This window comes from Cetorhinus maximus, chromosome 11 (genome assembly GCF_964194155.1).
Source record: "Cetorhinus maximus chromosome 11, sCetMax3.hap1.1, whole genome shotgun sequence".
Taxonomy (NCBI): domain Eukaryota; kingdom Metazoa; phylum Chordata; class Chondrichthyes; order Lamniformes; family Cetorhinidae; genus Cetorhinus; species Cetorhinus maximus.
In genome coordinates, this window is record NC_135889.1 from 75,262,385 (window position 1) to 75,283,523 (window position 21,139).

General features: G+C 39.9%; 1 protein-coding gene across 6 annotated transcripts in view; it reads right to left on the bottom strand.

Moving 5' to 3' along the window:
- marchf7 (membrane-associated ring finger (C3HC4) 7) overlaps positions 1-21,139 on the bottom strand; it is a 64,195-nt gene that overhangs the window by 28,753 nt on the left and 14,303 nt on the right. For 4 of the 6 annotated variants that reach the window (XR_013577974.1, XM_078552237.1, XM_078552236.1 and 1 more), the window contains exons 3-9: positions 20,264-20,422; positions 19,964-20,150; positions 9,696-9,812; positions 7,772-9,017; positions 5,040-5,215; positions 4,097-4,206; positions 224-337 (exon numbers count right to left, since the gene is read on the bottom strand). Coding sequence is in view for 5 of the 6 variants with exons in the window: in XM_078552237.1 (XP_078408363.1) it covers positions 224-337; positions 4,097-4,206; positions 5,040-5,215; positions 7,772-9,017; positions 9,696-9,812; positions 19,964-20,150; positions 20,264-20,422 (2,109 nt within the window). In the remaining variant the exon portion in view is untranslated. The remainder of the gene's footprint in view (positions 1-223; positions 338-4,096; positions 4,207-5,039; positions 5,216-7,771; positions 9,018-9,695; positions 9,813-19,963; positions 20,151-20,263; positions 20,423-21,139) is intronic. The other 2 variants (XM_078552238.1, XM_078552239.1) reach the window with 1 other exon arrangement.

Genomic DNA, 21,139 nt, shown 5'->3' on the forward strand with positions numbered 1-21,139 from the left:
TGTCAGAACATTGTTGGCCCAGTGACAAAGCACTAAAGTGATCTGGTATTTATGGTCTATTTATGATTAAGCTGACAATAGTTATGCAATCATTTACATATGAGAGTTACTTTGATGCAAAACACACAGATTGTCCAAGTTAAAGAAGTGCTATAAAATTAATAATTTAGTTTATGTTCACACAGTCAGATTTTTGTAATCCATTTTTCACTTATATGCTTACCCGAAGTCTAGTCCGCATCTCACTTGTGCCACCCATCATGTCAGAAAATCTCTGTTCGCACAGATGAAGCAATAAAACAAGGTACAGACCAGAACTGATGAATTCGTACTGTGCCTAAAGAAATTGTTAACAATTAAGATACACAGGATCTAAAAATTAAAAATCCATACAACTGATAAGTAAATATGCAAAGATTTATGGGGTTCAACCATCTTCACCAGTCATGAATTAATGATCTTACACAAGCACATATATAGCACAAGCATGCTTTAGTGCTGTGAAGCTGCACTGTGAATGGCAAAGTGATCTCATATAAGTCTGTAGATCCAATCTTGAGTCTTTGTTTTTTAGTTACAAAAAAAAAATTGTCAAGTTATAATTGAGATGATATACAGTTCACACTGTATGCTACCAACTGTTGTGCATTCTATAATGTTTAATACCAGGAATAAACCTGCCAACAGTATGAACTGGACAACAGCATCACTCAAAATGAGTAGGTTCGTGAAAGGTAGATCAGGCTTAAATCAAGATAATCTCCACATTCCAATGTCGGGGGGGGGGAGAAGAGAAATCAGATAACTCAATTATGAAAGTTACAAGGAAAGCAAAACAAAATTTTTCAGCAGTAAGTGACTTTGCTGCCCTCATCTCATTTGGTTCTTTTAAACCGCACTGGCAAACTGACAGCAAGCAGTGAGGGTTCCTTGCCGGCAAATTGAATCGAAGATTTCCCAATTGCCCTGGTACGGATGAATCAAAGAAAGGGAGCTTAGGAATAAAACTAACAAATCACAGACTTCAGGTATGCGCAGGAGATTAAAAATGGTGAAACTATTGTTTAAAAACAAAAAGACAACAAAGATCTGAGCCACAATTCTTAAAAGTTTGCAAATCTGAAGTCATAGGAAGCCAAGATGATGATAAACCAATCATCTTAATTCCAATTTTCTTCCCTTCGCTCAATGCTGAAACCATTCATTATTTGTTGGATATTTATTAAGTAGGTCACTCTATAAAACCTTTTTTCAAATGGCCCTTTTAGATACATGACCTATTACAGGGATTGTTAGCAGGTTATTCAAGTATGGCAAGCCACAACCAAGCCTGATCCTGTCCTTATCAGGGGAATTGCTGGATAACAAAAGGAACGGGAATCCTGGCCAATTTTCCTCTTCCTAACACTGGGACATTGATATTAACTGTAATGCCTCAAGGGCTGTGAGGTCAACTGCAATGCCCTCACTTCGGCAGAAATTAGCCAATTCTGCAACGAGCATTAAACCTAGGACCCTCTTGGTCCTGATGCCTCAAGATACTCATTGAACAAATGAAGAGTCATCAGAGCACTTGAACATGCATATGCAGTGGCTGAGTAATTTTTTTTCTCCTCTTTCTTAGAGCCATAGAGTCAGAGGTCGACAGCACAGAAAAAGCCCCTTTGGCTCATCAAGTCTGCACTGGTCAAACAAGTACCTAACTATTCTAATTCCATTTTCCACCACTAGGCCCATAGCCTTATATGCCATGGCATCGCAAGTGCACATCCAAATACTTCTTAAATGTTATGAGAGTTTCTGCCTCTACCACCCTTTCAGGCAGTGAGTTCCAGATTCCCACCACCCTCTGGGTGAAAAAATTCCTCACATCCCCTCTAAACCTTCTGCCACTTAACTTAAATCTATGCCCCCTGATTATTGATCCCTCTACCAAGAGGTAAAGTTCCTTCCTGTCTACCCTATCTATGCCCCTCATAATTTTATACACCTCAATCATGTCCCTTCTCAATCTCCTTTGCTCCAGGGAAAATAACCCCAGTCTATCCAATCTCTCCTCATAACTAAAACTCTCCAGCCCAGGCAACATCCTGGTAAATCTCTTCTACACTCTCTCTAGTGCAATCACATCCTTCCTATAATGCGGATTCCAGAACTGCACGCAATACTCTAGTTGTGGCCTAACCAGCATTTTATACAGTTCCAGCGTAACCTCCCTGCTCTTATATTCTATGCCTCGGCTAATAAAGGCAAGTATCCCATATGCCTTCTTAACCATCTTATCTACCTGTCCAGCTACCTTCAGGGACCAGTGGACATGCAGACTAAGGTCCCCTGATCCTTGGTACTTCCCAGGGTCCTACCATTCACCGTGTATTTCCGTGCCTTGTTTGCCCTGCCCAAGTGCATCACCTCACATTTATCCAGATTAAATTCCATTTGCCACTGATCAGCCCATCTATATCCTCCTGTAATCTAAGGCTATCCTCCTCGCTATTTACCACCCCACCAATTTTCGTGTCATCCGTGAACTTACTGATCAACCCTCCTACATTCAAGTCAAAATCGTTTATATATACCACAAACAGCAAGGGACCCAACACCAATCCCTGTGGAACCCCACTGGACGCAGGCATCCAGTCACAAAAATACCCCTCGACCACCACCCTCAGCTTCCTGCCACTCAGCCAATTCTGGATCCCATTTGCCAAATTGCCTTGGATCTCATGGGCTCTTATCTTCGTCATCAGTCTCCCATGCGGGACCTTATCAAAAGCCTTGCTGAAGTCCAAGTAGACTACGTCAAATGCATTGCCCTCATCTACACACCAGGTCACCTCTTCGAAAAATTCAATCAAATTGGTCAGACATGACGTCCCCTTAACAAAACCATGCTGACTGTCCTTGATTAATCCCTGCCTCCCCAAATGAAGATTAATTCTGTCCCTCAGAATTGCTTCCAATAGTTTCCCCACCACTGAGGTTAGACTGACTGGCCTGTAGTTCCTTGGTTTATCCCTTCCTCCCTTCTTGAATAACAGTACCACATTGGCTGTCCTCCAGTCCTCTGGCACCTCTCCTGTGGCCAGAGAGGTATTGAAAATTACTGCCAGCACCCCTACTATCTCCTTCCTTGCCTAACTCAACAGCCTGGGATACATTTCATCCGGGCCTGGAGATTTATCTACTTTTAAGCCTGCCAGGCCACTTAGAACCTCTTTCCTTTCTATGCTAATTTCTTTAATTATATCACAGTCCTTCTGCCTGATTTCCATACCCATGTCCTCCCTCTCACTTGTGAACACCGACACAAAGTATTCCTTTAGACCCCTACCTACATCTTCCGGCTCCACAAATTACCACTATGGTCCTTAATGGGGTCTACTCTTTCCCTAGTTATCCTCTTACTCTTAATGTACTTGTAAAATAACTTTGGATTTTCCTTTATTTTACCTGCCAATGTTTTTTCTTCCTAGCCTGTAAGTAACACTCCAAACACTAGCTCGTTGCTGCATCTAAGGATTGCTACCATTTTCTGTGAAAGACAGTGAAAGTTTTAAAACTATTTAATTGCAAAGAGACTATTTAGTCATCACTATTTAATTGCAAAGAGACTATTCTATCAAATGGTCTAAAGACATATGTATTTAGAGGCTAGATGGCAGGGATTGCATTTTAAAATAAGAGTGGCAGGAAATACTTTATTGAACACAAACAAATGCAACAGATTGCAAACTTAAATGGGGAATTTTCAAAATCCTGATCATTGCTCAATAGGATTATTGCCCAAACAGAACAAGAGAGTGTGTTTCAGGAGCGCAGAGCTCAGATAGCACAGTCTTTAGTGCAGAAGTAATAACTGAAATGTGGTGCCTGCAATCCTTACAAACAACTGAGAGCTATGCAAGGCTTTTCCCAAGTAAGCCTCTGGAATCACACGATATTAAGTTGGTGGAGAGCTGAAGATTTTTTCCAAGATCTATTATATATTGCATAACTTAATGCTAAACAAATAATGTAACAGTTACACTCAATAGCCTTTTTTTTTTACATGTGGCAATCAATCACTTAAAAGCCCACACAAGCCCATACACACCTGTTCATCTGCATGTGTCCTATACAATTCATGGACATTAAAATCTTCAAAATCCAGCTGCAACTTTTCCTTACACAATTCACAGGTGGTTACAGCAGTCAGATCAGCACCTGCATTAAGTTTAGCACACAATATCTATTTAATGTTTGGTTATATGTTTATAAGTTTGTTAATACTGGATCATCACCTTTCTTATACACACCCCTTCATTCCTTATACATATCATTCTCATGAGGTATATGGACATGTTAATTAATGCTGCTGGATAGCAATCAACCCTGGACAGTTCCTACATACTTCTAACCTGAGAGAAGACCAAAATCAACATGCGAGGTGAATGCCAGTTGTGATTCAGTTTTCTTAGTTCAGTTAATCCAAATCAAGAGAACTTTCGACATGCGGACTTTACAGTCAATATTTGGTATTTTATTATTTATAGACTTTTTCTCATTTTCTCATTGTACTTTCAATCTAATAGGTTCTCCAAACCATGTCTAGGGAAATGGCAGGCAGATAGATAATCTGCTCTATGGCCTTAATCATACAACTGAGATTTGAAACCATTTATAGGGATTTTCCTTCAATTACTCTTTCTTAAATGGGAAGATTTCGTCCCTGTCAGTCTCTGAAAGCCCACAAACTTGTGAACTTGCAGGGGAAAATCATAGAATCCACATCCCAACATTGTTAGATCCAGAAACTCGAGTCTCAGTGAAAAGTTGTATTTTTAAGAGCAGTCATACCCTGAAAACTAGTAGAATATGATCAAGGAAAAACATTTTTGGAATTATGGGTAAGTAACCTAGGAACTTCAGTCCAAATGCAAGTTATTGATAAACAGCATGCAACTCAAAACCCCAACCCATCCCACCCAACAGCTAAAAATGATTAAAGTCATGCATCCTTTTGGCCACCATATCAATTATCTAGATACCCATCTTACCTGAATTTATTTTGGATTGCAACCATTTCTTCATGCATTCCTGATGAACATATTGCAAGCTACCAGTGCAATTGCATGGCTGTATTAAAGGATTTGGAGGTGTTGTAGCTCCAGCCCCTATTTGGCAAATCCGACAGATATCATCTTCTTCATCATCAGAATCCTCCAAAAGTAGGCTGTCATAAAGAAGCATACATTAATGACAAGTATATAAGTTTGCATTTTTGCAAAATGAAGAAAAACAAGAAGGGCTGCTGCAGCAGTGCAATGGATTTCAATTCCAGGTGACATATTACCATTGTTGGATAGAAGATTCCTTCCTGCTCCAAAACCCTAAAACACCGAATCTTCTACAGAAAACAATGTAGCTGGTTTTAAGAATTTTTAGATTACTATGAAAAAGTAAATTAGCAAGTATATTTCACTTGTTTTCATACCATATTGAAGGAAAGCTGAGGAATGAAGGTGGGAAAACAGTACTTTGAGCTGAATGAAAGTTCATCATTTTTGGTCTGCTCTACTCCTGAGATTCCTCAGCAGTACAGATTACAGAAGTGCCTTAGGGCTACTATAAAGCAGTTCCATTGGCACCCCAGCTGAATCAATATCAGTATTCCTGGGCTAGAGAAAAAATGCATACAAAATCCCACTTCTTATCCAGTTACCTGGCATAAAAAAAGGGTGGGACTGGGCTCAGCTTCGATGTCTTCAAGTCATCTTAACATCACTTATTTTCAGGCTTGCACATGAAAAATGGCCACATCTGAAGTAAATAAAAACAAAATATGCTGGAAAAACCCAGCAGGCCTGGCAGCATTTGTGGAGAGAGAAACAGAGTTAATGTTTTGAGTCTGTATGACTCTTCAGAGCTAGAAGAGTCATATTGACTCAAAGCGTTAATTCTTGTTTCTCTTCACAGATGCGGCCAGGCCTGCTGAGTTTTTCCATCATTTTGCGTTTTTAATTCAGATTTCCAGTATCCACATTATTTTGCTTTCACATCTGAGGTATACTTGGTTTCTTTAAAAGTTAAGGATGTCTTCAAAATCTCTGAAGCAGATTTTTTTGAAAAAAAAATTCCAGAGCTCTAGCAGTATATCTGTAGGGTCTTAAGGCAACCTGGCATGCCTACCGAATGGATATCCGTGGGCTGAAACATATCCTACCTTAAGAACAACACATTATCTTTGGAGTTTTAGCTTGTAAATTATTTTTCATCATTAGGAATTAATTCTATGATGAGATTGGGGCTGTTGCAATCTTGGCAAGGGATGTGGGCAATTCCAATTGCTGGTCAACAAATTTTACCCAGTGAATTTGTAAACAATGGTTTCTGTCAAAGTTACTAGGAACGTACTTCCCAGCCCAGGCAGCTAGTTTATTTCTTTAGGTATATGGTGTTTATATTGTATCCAGTCTTTACTTGGAATACATACACACATCAACAGGAAGCTTTGCGCAGCTCTGCTTTTAGGTTTGGCTCTCCGATACTTTTATCTTAGTAATCTGAATTGATCAATACCAGAATATGGGAATAAATCATAAGAGTTCCAAATAGTATCAAAAAGGTGAAATAGAAATCAAGTATGCTGTGATAATGCAAGTTGTCTTCCACCCCCACCAGGTAAACAAAATGATTCAACTTTTCAATAATCAGGTCTATTCCCTTCCTCTCCCAATTGCACAGACAAAAAGAATCTTAAAACAGAAGTAGCAGTAATCTGAAATTATATCTGCTATTTCTACCACCTGTACAATTACCTGCAATATACGCCGCAAGAGGAAGTTTCTTGGTCAATTTGAGGGACACAATGGCTTGTCGCTCTTCTCAAAATTAACAGTTCAATTATAAACGTGTGACATAAGAAATGCAGCAGGTAGTTCCTTGGCAATTCAATTAACCATGTTAAGAACTCTTCCTGCAAATGTCATCTGAAAACAAACATGAATACAAAAAAAAAAGCTAACACTGTTTCTGAAAACTTATGAGATTGCTGGGAAAATAGAAATTTCAGGTGGTCAGAAGTGAAAATTATAGACCACATGATTTTGCATTGCATTTTCCTGTCCTGACAGGATCAGGCCAACAGGATCAAAAGTTGTTCATTAGAAGGGGAGTTTTTAATATTCACTATATGGTGCAACAGAACTTTATTTTGTGTTTCAAACCAAGGGAACCTGTCCACAACAGACAACCAGGGTATGAAATGGACAGTCAACTTGAAATAGTCACTGCGCATCCATGACAGCAAGGGTAAAAATCTTAAACGTTGTGTGCAGGATACATAGGGAAAGAAATGCATAGAAAACCCTTGCTTATCAAGTGCGTAGTCATTTAAGCCTCAAGTTGCTTGCTTCCAAAACAAACCAGCCAATCAGTCCAGATCTCTTCTGAAGGACTTCTTCTATTCTTCCCTCTCCCTCCAAACCCAACCAGCTCTCAAAGAAAATTGCCATTACTTTCTCTTCTTGCTGGACATTGCAGTCTGGAGTGTTGTTTTCTCTATAAATCAACACTACATGATAAAAAAAAAACTTCATGCCCATACACATCTCTCCCCGAAGGAAAGGAAATTCCCTAAGAGAATAACAAGCAACAATATATGTAGGTTAGCAATGCAAGGGAAATCTGAATAAGGTGCAACCAAAGTAAGTTTCTTGGTAGCTTAATAAATTGACGTTAAGAAAAAATATATAAAGACAGGCATTGAGGGATGATGTATAAAATATACCTTTCTTGTAATTTTCTGAGTTTTTCTGGATCCCTTGAAGATGTACTATCAGTTTTCTGCTTTTCTGGAGCCTCTACATGACTTCTAGATGGACTTGCAAAGTCTACTGCTATCAGTATATTATCAGAGAATTCATCTCCAAGGCCATATGGCATAGTAAGGCGTATGACAGAATTAGGGAATATCCCTGCAATTCCTGAACTACTACTACTACTACCACCACCACCACCACCACCACCACCACGAGGGCTCTCTGGTAGAGATGTTGGAGTGCAAAACGTGGAGCTGCCTGTAGTGGTGGAGGTCAAAGCCATTGAAGAAGCTACAGTAGCACCCTGGATAACATTTGGTTGTTCCCTGCTCAAGTTTTCACATGTTCCAACTTCTCTTTGGAGGACTGGTGAGTGGTCTGCTCTTGCTTCATTTATGGTACTATGAGATGCGGCAGCCATTCTTGCAGTTTCATCTCTTCCTTCCCTTCTCCTTCTGTTGAAGAGAGGGGTACACCTGTTTCGTAATGATGATGATAACCATGAAGCAGTATTTCGATTTTCAGAATAATCTGGCCTTGAATTTACCAAACTTTCTACACCCCCATTAATATTTTGAGACTGTGAAATGTTTGGTGCTCCTGCTCTCCTCCATCTCAAAAATCCAAATCCCTGAGATGATTCAGAGGATTGATTGTTTGAAAAATTAGTGGCATCATGTCTGCTTGTGCTATTAGCCTGTGCAAAATTTTCAGATCTTCCACCTAATGATATATTATCTGAATGCCCAAAGGAACGTGTTGTTTCAAAAGGCCTTACAACTGAATGCCCCTGGTTGGATCTTCGGTTGCCAGAGAAAGTCGAAGACATACTGGATGCCAGGCGGGACAACAGCTGTCTAGGTCTACACCTGTTGCTAGATTCTGCTACAAAGTCATTTAGTGGTCTTGGTTGCAACACAGACATATTTCTCCTTTCCGGGGTTACTGATTCTGAAGCTCCAGATCCAGTTCTACTACGCATAAAACCACACTCTCTACTTCTTTGTGGTATCACTTCAATGTTTGTTAAGGGACGACTGCTGTTAGAAGACCTGGAAGAACTGCTACTAAAGTCTCTTGAGATTACAGGTTGACTCTCTGAAGGCAAGGAAAGTGCTCGACTTAAGCTTGATGTAGTGCGTCTCAAAGATCCAAGCAATGTGTCCCTCGGTCTTGCACCTTGCGCATAGGACGATAAAACTCTATCTTCAAGATCTGAAGTAGGAAAATATATTAATGTAATTAAACAAACCCTTAAAAGTTGAGAATATCTGCTCAAATAGCTCTACATATATTAATGAGGCCCTTGCAACAGGTTTGGGTAGCATAACAAAGCCATGAAATTTCATTTGGTTGTTGACCTACAATGCCAGGTACATCACAAACAAAGCAATTCATGTTAGCGGGGTTAATGGGATACTTTCACTTGCCAGTTGCATCTAGCATGCACCTAATCATGTTTATTTTAGACCTGAAGTATCAGTCTCTGAAATAAAGGACGCTTCTAAAGTTCAGGAATCCTTTGGACAAATCATTATAATATAAACAAAAAATATTTAGAACGAAAGATAAATTTTTGGAAAACAGCAAGTATTAGAACTTTCTTTTAGAAGAACTACTAGAAGGCTGTTTCTTCTTTTAATATAACATTTTTTAAAAAATTAATGAGCTTTACTCAAGGTTTCAGTAATTACTGAACTTCACATTATAATGTGGGTATTCTACTGCGCTGATAGTCAATTTTTGTGCAAAAAAAATTGTACTCTTATGTATTTAAATTCAGGATAGCCATGAAATGTTGATTCACAAAATAAATATGTAAAAATATTTTGAATGAGTGAACAGCATTGAGAATAAACATGATATATTGATATTCCTGACTATAGTCGTCACCTTCTTCACCTTCAGCATTGGACTCTGTTCCTTCACTGAGGGTAGTTTCCGCTCTAGATGTTGAACTGAATTGCACTGCTGATGATCTTGGAAACTGAGTACACCGCCACATCGAATCTGAGAAATGAAAAAGTGGTTTGTTTAACAAGTTTTGAAACCTGATATGGAATATAAACCAATACAAGGTATAGACAACTACTTATAATAAACATGTAAAAAATATTAAGGTGAACCGCAAAACTAGTTAATCTGTCTTCTATTTAAACAAATGACGAACAGTACTAACTACAAACGCTCGTGTTTATTATCCCAACCTAAAGGTTATGGATTTAGATATGAAAAATATTTTAAAATGAACAGCTGACAGTTTTCTACAATACAATAATTAATATGTAGAATTACAATAAGTTTTGTTGGGGAAAACAGTCAGACATATAGACTACAGTGATCCTCGACAACTGTTATTCAACCCACTTAAAATGAAGAAACATCATGGAATGAAGATGAATCAACCCACTCGATTGACCAAAACAACTCACGCACTTCTCAAGGCATTTGATTTTCAGAGCCAGTGGATTACAGGGCAGTCAAGGCTGAAAACTGATAGACTAGACAACGCCTGAAAGGTGAAATGAACTGTCATTCTGAATTTTATCCCACTCCATGTTAAATTGCAATACTCAAGACTCCACTTTCCGAGCTATTATATATACTCGACTTTTCAACTATTATCTTTTATGGAAATTGCCAAAAATATGTAGATGTGCAGCAAATTTTAAGCGAATAGTTTTGCAGCACATAACCCATTTTGCTAGCTACTGCATCCTAGGGCTGCATTATAAGTTGAGGGCAAGCTCCCTGCACCCCATAGTAAATGTTGAGGGCAAGCCTGCCTCTGTTTAGCCAGCTCACCCCACTTAAATTTTTCAGGCAACAGCCCTCTAATTAGTATGCAGTGGGACTTTCATCTGTCTCCAGGAAGAAGTCCCTCCTTACAGAGCTGCCGGCTTATCGGAAGCCAGCAGCTCTGCACTCTGGCACACCAGCAGCAGGGTGGCCACTGTTGGTGCTGCAAGTAGGTGGCATTCAGAATGTCTGGGATTTCACTGAAATCTTGACTCTTCTCCATCCATCCACATTCATGACTCCTCCAATGCCCTCCATCACTTAAACCATTCAAGGTTTTCTGGTCACTAAGTGTCTTTTTCACTATGATGTCCAATTACTCTACAATTACACCCCTCACCAGGATGGTCTCCAAGCTCTCTATTTTGTACTGTGGCTGTGGCTCCAATCACCAGCAGCTTCTCCTGCCTGGTTGTACTTTTCTTAACTCCACTCAATTCCTCTAGTTCGCTGCTAAGGGAACTCATATTGCCCCGAGCCATGTTCTCCTTTTTGCAGGATATGTAGAATACTGTTTTCTCCAAACTTACTCAGCGCCCCCACCTCCCCGCTCCAAACATATTCAGTCTCCTACCTCTCACCAATCACTTCCTTATACTGATGATTGTATTGGTGCGGTCTCCTGCTATCGTTCCAACATGGAGAATTTTATTCCATTTCTACCCATCCCTCACTTTCACCTGGGCATCCATTCCCTTCCTGGGCTTTCCCCCTCATCTGCTTTCCACAGCCAGGCGAATTTTAACTCTCTTCCCTCACTCTCAGCTGCCTTGCTGATACCTTCAATGAAACTGCAGATCTGTAGGAGATGCAACACTTGGCCTGAAAATCCTCCCACCCCAGTATCCAGGACCCCAAATACACCTTATCGCGAGATGGCAATTTACATGTTAATCTCTACATAGAGGAAACTTAAGTGGAAATTAATTGACTGTTTCACTGAACACCTCCAATCTGTCTAAAAGTATGGCCCTTGTCTTATCAACATAGCTCGACATCCCTAGCTTTGGTCTTCCACGTAGTTCAAAGGAAGTTCACCACAAGCTTCAAGAACAAGATCTCAGCAATCTACACATTGGTCTTAACAGTGATCCACAGAAATTTACAATTGCATTCAAAGAAGTAAACTTTTCAAAGAAGCTTCATGGAGACATTAAAAAAAGACGAGTCAAAGGAGGAGATATTAGATGGGGCGATCAAAAGCTTGTTCAAACGGATGGGTTTTAAGTAGAACCTTAGGTGAAGAGATAGTTGGGTTTAGGTACAGACTTCCAGGTTATGGAATCTATGGGAAGGAAGGGCATGAGCATTAATGAGACTAAAAGAGAGGGGGTGAGAAGAGCTCTATTCACAAAAAGAGGAAATTAAAAAAGTTTGGGGGTGTTGGAAGGAATAAAGAGCTGATGGACATTATGGATATAGGGGAAAGAAAGTCCATAGAGGGATGTAAAACACTCATTTTAACACACAGGGCAGTGGGTGAGTGGATGCCAGGGTAAGTGAAGGCCAGGGGTGTTGGCTAAGTACAACCAAATTTGGGGCAGAGCTTTGGGTAAGTTGAAGTTTAGAGGTTGGAAGAAGGCATGCTGGCCAGAAGAGCACTGCAACAGTCAAGTGTGGAGGTGACAAGGCCGTGGGAGTGCAGCCTACATTTACCAGAATGTCACCTGGATTTAAGGATTAAATTACAAAGCGATTACACAAACTAGGGTTGCAGTCTCTGGAACTCAGAAGGTTAAGGGTTGATTTGATTTAGGTTTTCAACATATTATTAGGAACAGATAGGGTAGATAAAGAGTAATTATTTTTGCTGGTTGGAGAGTCCAGGACTAGACTAAAATTAGAGTTAGACTGTTCAGGAGTGAAATTAGGCAACACTTACACACAAAGGGTGGTAGAAGTTTGGAACCCTCTTACACAAGCAACAAGTGATGCTAGATCAAATATTAATTTTAAATCTTGGATTGATGATACCTTTTGGATAACCAAAAAAGGAACATGGAATAAGGAATTTGTGGAGTTAGGTGGCAGATCGGATGACCTCATCAAATGACAGGACAGCTTCAAGGGGCTAAATAGCCAAATCTTGTTCCTATGGTTAAGAGGGTCAGTGGCAGATGGGAGGTGGCAGTCAATCTTACAGGTGGAAGTGGGCAGTTTTTGTGATGGATAAGATTAGGTTAAGTAGGTCATCACAGAATAGACACCAAGGTTATCATCTTAAACAGTCTGATTCAGATTGAGATAGTAGCCATGTAAGGAGACAGAGAGTACTTAGTTTGTGTTGGTGGCCAAAGATGATTCAAAGACGATTCAGTTTTCTGAGACTGGCTACTGGGTAAGCATTCTGCCAGCAGAGAGCCAATGAAGGTGTTGAGAGAAAGGGGGTAGAGAGGTAGGGCTGGTCATCATACAGGTGGTAATTGACTTCATGCCTGTGGATAACATCACTAAAAGGCAGTGTGTAGATAAGAGGATGACACCTGAAGGAGAGCATTTAACATGTCACCTGTCTCTTTGCTAGTGCAATCCAAAACTAACCCTTCACTCTTTCCCTTGGCCTTACATCTTTCTTTGCTTCAAATGTTCATTGTATTCCAAGAAAAATTAGGGGCCTCTATTTAAACCATGCTTGTTGAAACACATTCTACTCTCCAATAATCCTCCAAGAACAAACTTTCTAACTTTTATATCCTTTGCATAAATTCATCATTAGTTCATGTGCTCCATGTTAATAATATCCCAAACCCTACTGTACTTTATGACTTAATCTACCTATATTGACATTTTCTGAGAATTGTGCAATTAAACCCCTAAGATTTTCAGTGCATCCACATTCTTCAGTGTTTTTCCATCAAGTGTATACTTCCATTTCTTGTTTTCTCACCCCATACTATATTAAGTCACAGTTATCCACATTAAATTGCATCTATCATCTCTCTGCTCTTTTGGTAATGCCTGTTTTCTTAGCGTTTTATAGCTCTACTCACTATAGGTCAAAATTCCTGCTTCTAAATTTCAAGGTTATGTTCCTTATACCCACATCTAATTCATCTGTAGATGAAAAACAAAAAGTTAATCCCATACTGCTACTGGAGGTACACCAGTTCCAACCCTCCCTTAGTTCAAGCAATCAACATTGCTACTTTCCCTCTTGTAAAATACCTTTAAATATTTATAATAAGCCTCCTCCAAGGGGTGTTTGCAAACTAGGTCTTAACGAAGCCCTTCATTCTTTCCCAAACAGCAAGTTCTTGTAATTATGCATGTATAGGAAAAGGATAGGCTGGGGGGGTGGAGGATGTGAACTGATGTCGAAGATGTTCATTAAAGTACAATAGAGGGAGTCTACGCCCTTGGTGTTGGCCATTCCTTTATCTACTTACAACGGCAGGTACACTGTTTCATTTGCATTTTCCATTTTAATTTCTGTTGCATTCACAGGTTTTTAATTATTTTAATTTTTCATTGTTTTCTTGTACATGGGTCCCATGTCTTTTTCACCACACCTCCCCTACTTTTGTTCATTCCATATATCTGTATTAATTCAAATAAAGTGACATACATAAAAAAAATAGCAATTGGTCAGAGCTAGGTCATTAAACACAAACTCCCTTTCTGGCTGACATATCTATGTGGCACTCTTGGCTTCAAATCAGAAAGCTGTGGGTTCAAGTCCCACCCTAGGGATTTTACAAAATCAAGGCTGGCTCGTCAATGCGTTACTGAGTGTTGCAAGGTCACAGATATCGCCTTTCACTTAGGATGCTAAACAGAGGCCCCATCTGCCCTCCCAGGTAGGTGTAAAAGATTCCACATCACCAATACAAAGTACCACCGAGGGAATTCTCCCCAGTGTCCTAACCAATAATTATCTCTCAGCCTACACCTAAAAAAAATCTGGTTATGTCATTGCTGTTCATGGGATCTTGCTGTGCATAAATTGGATATTATGTGGGACATTACTGTGTACAAAACGTATGTTGCGTTTCTACATTACATCACTGAATCACTTGAAGAGTACTCAATTGGCTGAAAAGCACTTTGAGGTTGTGAAAGGTGCAAACTAAATGCAAGCTTTTTTTTTATTGATTCTCCCTTCTCCTTTACTATTTTTCCAACCTTACTGAATGCCTGGTTATCTCAGAGTTCAATCTTACGAAAGATAAAAATATTATAACCTGTCCTTTCTTGATGCTCACTGACCTGTTGCGCTAATTTAAAACATTGACTGCTTTGGCATGCTTTGATTGGCATCTACACAAAATAATTAAAATTCATTTATCCCAAATCAAATTCAACCTCTCAAACATGGAACATAAGCAGATTACACCAGAAAATGCTCAAGCTCAAATGCAGAAACTGATTTCCTTTTGAACTTCAAGCTTTTATGAAAACTTTGAATTACCATTAGGAATAAGACAATGATGGGGAAGCCCAGCACAGTGCAAAAGCTAAGGCTGAAGCATTTGCAACAATCTTCAGCCAGAAGTGCCGAGTGGATGATCCATCTCAGCCTCCACCAGAGGTCTCCAGCATCACAGTTGCCAGTCTTCAGCCAATTCGATTCACTTCATGTGATATCAAAAAATGGCTGAAGGCATTGGATATTGCCCTGACAATATTCCAGTAATAGTACCGAAGTTGTGTGTTCTAGAACTTGCCGTGCCCCTAGCCAAGCTGTGCCAGTACAGCTACAACATTAGCATCTACCCAGCAATGTGGGAAATTGCTCAGACATGTCCTGTACACACAAAGCAGGACAAATCCAACCCAGCCAATTCCACCCCATCAGCCTACTCTTGATCATCAGCAGAGTGATAGAAGGGGTCATCAACAGTGCTATCAAGCAGAACTTGCTTAGCAATAACCTGCTCATTGACGCTCAGTTTAGGTTCCGCTAGGGTCACTCAGCTTCTGACCTTGTTACAGCCTTGGTTCAAACATGGACAAAAGAGCTGAACTCCAGGAAGGGAGGGTGACTGCCCTTGACATCAAGGCAGTATTTGACCGAGTGCTGCATCAAGGAGCCTTAGCAAAAGTGAAGTCAATAGAAATCAGGAGGAAAACTATTCACTGTTTAGAGTCACACCTAGCACAAAGGAAGATGGCTGTAGCTGTTGGAGGTCAATCATTTCAGTTCCAGGGCATCACTGCAGGAGTTCCTCAGGGTAGTGTCCTAGGCTCAACCATCTTCAGCTGTTTCATCAATGACCTTCCTTCCATCATAAGGTCAGAAGCGAGGATGTTCACTGATGATTGCATAATGTTTAGCACCATTCGCAACTTCTCAGATACTGAAACAGTACATGTCCAAATGTAGCAAGGCCTAGACAATATCCAGGCTTGGGCTGATAAGCGGCAAGTAACATTCGCACCACCAAAGTACCAGGTAATGACACACTCCAACAAGAGAGAATCTAACCATTGCCTCTTGACATTCAATGGTATTACCATCGCTGAATCCCTCACTATCAACACCCTGGGGGTTACTATTGACCAGAAACTGAATTGGATTAGCCATATAAATACTGTGGCTACAAGAGCAGGCTAGGCGCTAGGAATCCTGTGGCAGGTAACTCACCACCCGACTCTCTAAAGCCTGCCCACCATTTACAAGGCCCAAGTCAGGAGTGTGATGGAGTACTCTGCACTTGCCTGGATGAATGCAACTCCAAAAACACTCAAGAAGCTTGACACCATCCAGGACAAAGCAGCCCACTTGATTGGCACCACATCCACAAACATTCACTCCCTCCACCACCAACACACGGTGGCGGCAATGTGTACCATTTGGAGGAACTTACCAAGGCTCCTTCCAAACCCACAACCATCACCATCTAAAAGGACAAGGGCAGCAGACACATGGGAACAGCACCACATGGAAGTTCCCCTTCAAGCCACTCACCATCCTGACTTGGAAATATATCGTCGCTCCTTCATTGCTGCTGGTTCAAAATCCTAGACCTTGCTCCCTAATAGCACTACGGGCGTACCTACACCACATGGACTGCAGTGTTTCAAGAAGGCAGCCCATCACCACCTTCTCAAGAGCAATTCGGGATGGGCAATAAATGCTGGCCGAGCCAGCAACACCCATACTGCATGAATGAATAAAAAAGCTTAAGGAAAAGCAAGACAACCAAAACTTTAAATTTTTGGGTGTCCATATTTGGTATTGCAGCAATGTTTCAGGAATATCTAGATAAGAGAACAGAATTAAATGCACATTTTCTGTATTTAGTTCGCTCCCTCACCCGTTTCTATATTCTTAGCTCATTCTCAGTGTCCAGTACTGTTACACATCACTTTTTCTACTAATGAAAGCCATTTCTCCAAGACAATGCTCTAATGTTAAAATGTTTGAGAGAAGCCATTTCCTGTTTTGATTAGTTGTCTCCAAAAAAAATTTAAGCAACAATTGCTTTTATTGCATTTAATTGGTAGCACTAATGCACTAAAATAATGCCTCTCATACCTATCTTGCTTATTTGTAACACTTTCCAACCTGTCATTGCTATTACTCCTACATACCTGTAATATCTATTTTCTCCATTGGTGACACAATGACGATTCCCTCACCGTCTTAAGCTAATTCCTCACTAATCTGCTCTCTCCAAACTCCGTGGCACCCCCTGCAAAGAGTACAATATAAGCACTCATTGTGCTTTCCAAACCATGGTTCTGGTTTAACAGCAAAAGATGAAAGAGGAGGCCAAGCACAATGCTGGAGCAAGGAAGCCAGCAGGATGCTAGTAAGTCAGATGAAGATGCAACAGCACACCTGGGGTTACAGTAGGATATGGGAAGCAAATGTAGAAGGCTTGAGCAAGCAAAAAAAGGAGGCAGCTGGCCCCAGCCCAACATTGATGCAGTACGATGGGGTGCAATTGCAAATGTAGGAGTGCAGGCCTGGAAACAGCAAAAAAAAACCAACCTGTAACCAAATTCTCAATTTAAGAAAAGAGCAAAATAAAATGGTGGACTCAGGCACTGGAGGCCTACAGCTACTTGATAACTGGCATCTAATTACATAGTAATTCCCATTATGAATGGTTACACAGAATTTTCCATTGTAAATACTGAAGTATTCAAAATGTGACAAATTAGGTTTGCGGACAGAATTTTCTTTCAACTAGATAAATAAACACACATGTAGAAACTACAATGAAATTGGGACAGCAACAAGGTTTTAGGTGCCGAGACAGGACAACTACAGATATTAGTTACGAGCTAACAGATTCAACACTAACACCATTTCATTTTTCACTGGTTCTAAGTTAATACAACTAGACTCTAAATAAAACAAAAATCTAGCATTGTAAAACAACTTTGAAAAATCAGCTATGTTTTCAGGCTGGTCTGTATCATAATAAACATTTAAGGGCACATAAACGGAATTCTGAATTTTTCCAAAGGGACCATCTGAATAGGTCATGGTACTTCTAACTGCAAGGAAATTAAAATGAAAAATTTTTATCTCCACTTTACAAGGTATTTAATAATCTCAAGCGAAGCAATTTAAACTGTAAGAATTCATCTTAAAGCTTTCAGATTATGCCAAAAAAGAATGAAAAGCCAGTATTCACTGTGCTGACCATTGTGCATACATATAGATATATGGCAAGCACTGGATCAAGCTCAAATTAATAGCTTCATTTTCCTTTCTCGCTCCTCCCCTCCCAACTGAGCTATCCACTAACACTCCTTGTTCAGGAAAAATAGAAAATCATTGGAGTACAATTTTATAAAAGCTCACACCGTGATTCCAACTTCACATGACCTCAGCCATTAGTACCAGGGGATAGGCAAAGTTAGCTGAAGGATAAAATATGAGACAGCATTTTCTGTTTTCATGATGATAAAATATATGAGTGCTTGTGTGTGAGGTGAGGTGTTAGTACCGACTGGGTTGCTTTCAACTCTGCTGCTATCTTGCATAAGTAATGGGTGCATTTATTCAACTTAAAATGTAGAAAAATTTGCAGAAGATGCCAAATTAGGAGGAACAGTGGAATTGGATGAAGCAGCTCAGAAAGTACAGAATTAAAATGCAAATATGCACATAAAATTAAGTGCAATGCAAAGTACTGTGCTTAAGGGAAAAAACAACGCTGTGTGCCTAATAATCAAGGGTGAAGCTGAACAAAACCTTGGATCTCAGCAGACTTCATGTTGACAGGTCAGCTAATCTAGAGTAGCAATCAAAGGCAATATAATGGAGAACTACATAGCCAAAACAGCAGCACACAAGAAAGAAGTTGTGAGAAAACTGTCTAGCCATGTGAAAACTTGAGCACTTCTGCAGAAAACAAGGGAGACAATCAAACACTAGAAGAAGAAATGCAGAGAAGAGCCATACTACTGATTCCTAAATTCAGGGAAGTCGGTTGTTCTCAGGAAAGATCAGAGAAAATTGAGCCCCTCAGTCTGGAATGATGGGGCTCATGTGGTGATCTTTCAAATGTATAAAATAACTAAGGGAATGGAAAAGACAACTATTACTCCAACATTTTTTTTAACTTTAAGACTAAGGGACATAATTCCAATTCAGTAAAAGGCAAACTTAGGAAAGAAGTCAGAAAATACTTTACATAAAGACTGACCAATCTATGGAATAGACTTCCAGAAGAGTAGTGAAAGTGAAAACAATTGGATGTTGAAATGGAGGAAATTCAGGGCTTTTCTGGATAGGCCTTCTCATGCATATATCTTGTGACAACAAAACCAGTTTTCACTAGCACTTGCACTGTAGATATGATCCAAAACATGGTAATTGGGTTTCCAAGTGCCAAGATACTCGATGGATAAAAGGTCAAGGCAGTTTCCGATATTTCAAACAAGATTCACCACAAACTTTGATATCACACCATTTTATTGTAGTCAAGCATAGCCTGAACAAATATTTGCACTAAGTCACCATCTACTGTTCCACCCAATTGCTATGTGCTAAAGGTGTTACATCAGCTGTTGCCTTGTGAAGAGTTAATGCTTCATTGCTTACCCATGCAGAGCTTTTTATTATATCATAAGAATTACATGGTGAAGCTCATTTGCTGAGAACATCTAGGAGACACTGTTGGAAATTCCTAGTGTAAACTTACCTTCACTATGATAATACAGTTCCGAGTGTCAGGTCAGTGCAATGCATGTTGCAATACTGTGCCACAGTAGAAAGAGACACAACAGTATCAAGAGGTATCCTTGGCCACTCTCATTCCATTATAGCATAGCATTTACCTCAGAAGTATGTTGGGCATTACAAGCCTAACACTTTCAACTATATAACCTTAGGAAAACAAGATAGAAAGAGCTAATTGCAAATGAAGCTCACATGGTAGGGATGGCGAGGAGAAAAATACCTGAATTGTTGCTCAAGCAATTGGCACTATTACTAGGAGAACAAGTCGATGCTAGTTTAGGCCTCTTGGAATCACTGTTCTGGGACTGTGTTAAAAATCTTGAAGGTGCTCCTGGAAGTCTCTCTGTTTCATTATATATAGTAGGCTGCAAAGGTGCAGATAAATGGCAACCTTCAGATGTGGAGAACTGTATAAAAAAAAATTTTTTAAACTGTTAACGCTACTGGAAAATTAATGTATCTTTAATTAGTTAAGCAACAATGAAATTTAATTTATTCCTGAATCTGAAACTGAGTATACCATTCTATTTCTGTTTCCCGAAAAACCCATGGACCATGGTCCTTCACATCCTCGTGAGCTGCGCCCTGAAGCGGTGGTCGATAGTTTCAACATATGTTCACCGTGCTCTGCTTCAGATATAGGAAAGTCTCTGCGGGAAATATGGTGCAATCGAGATCCCTGCAAGAAAGAATAGCTGTTAAGGCAATATATAGGAAGAGTTGACAAAAGAGGAACAAGGGGAACATTCAATGAGGACTATAAGAGGAAATGACAGAGCAGCATTAGGAAGAATTTAGACTCAAGGATCAACCCAATAAAAAAGGTACAGAAGGGCTGCATGCTGTACACCAAAAGCAGCAGAGCCACTTGGTCCCACAACCAACACATTAACAGATCTAACAGACAATGGGCAATTAAAGGGAGAAGAAAAGCTCCTTGAGCAGATCCTGACATACTAGTGCTAGTGAGTTTCCAGTTTCCTGGCCCTAACCATCTCCTTTTCACCAACACCCAAACCATCTACACCTCCATCCCTCATCAGGACTGTCTGAGAGCTTTGCATTTCTTCCTTGAATGGAGGCCCAACCAAGCCCCATACACTACCAACCTCTGTCTGGCTGAACTTGTTCTCACATTCAACAACAACTTTTCATTTAACTCTACTCACTTCCTCCAAATAAAAAAGGTGTTGTTATGCAACGGTCCCATCTATGCCTGCCTTTTTTGTGGGACATATGGAACATTCTTTGTTCCAGTCCTACTCAAGACTCCAGTTCTATCCTTCAACTTACTTTCTGGAATATAACATGGTAGCAGAGAACAGTATCCTAAAGGTGAAGGTTGGAAACTTAAGAAAAAAATTCTCAAACAGAAAACTACAATCCTAGTAACCAT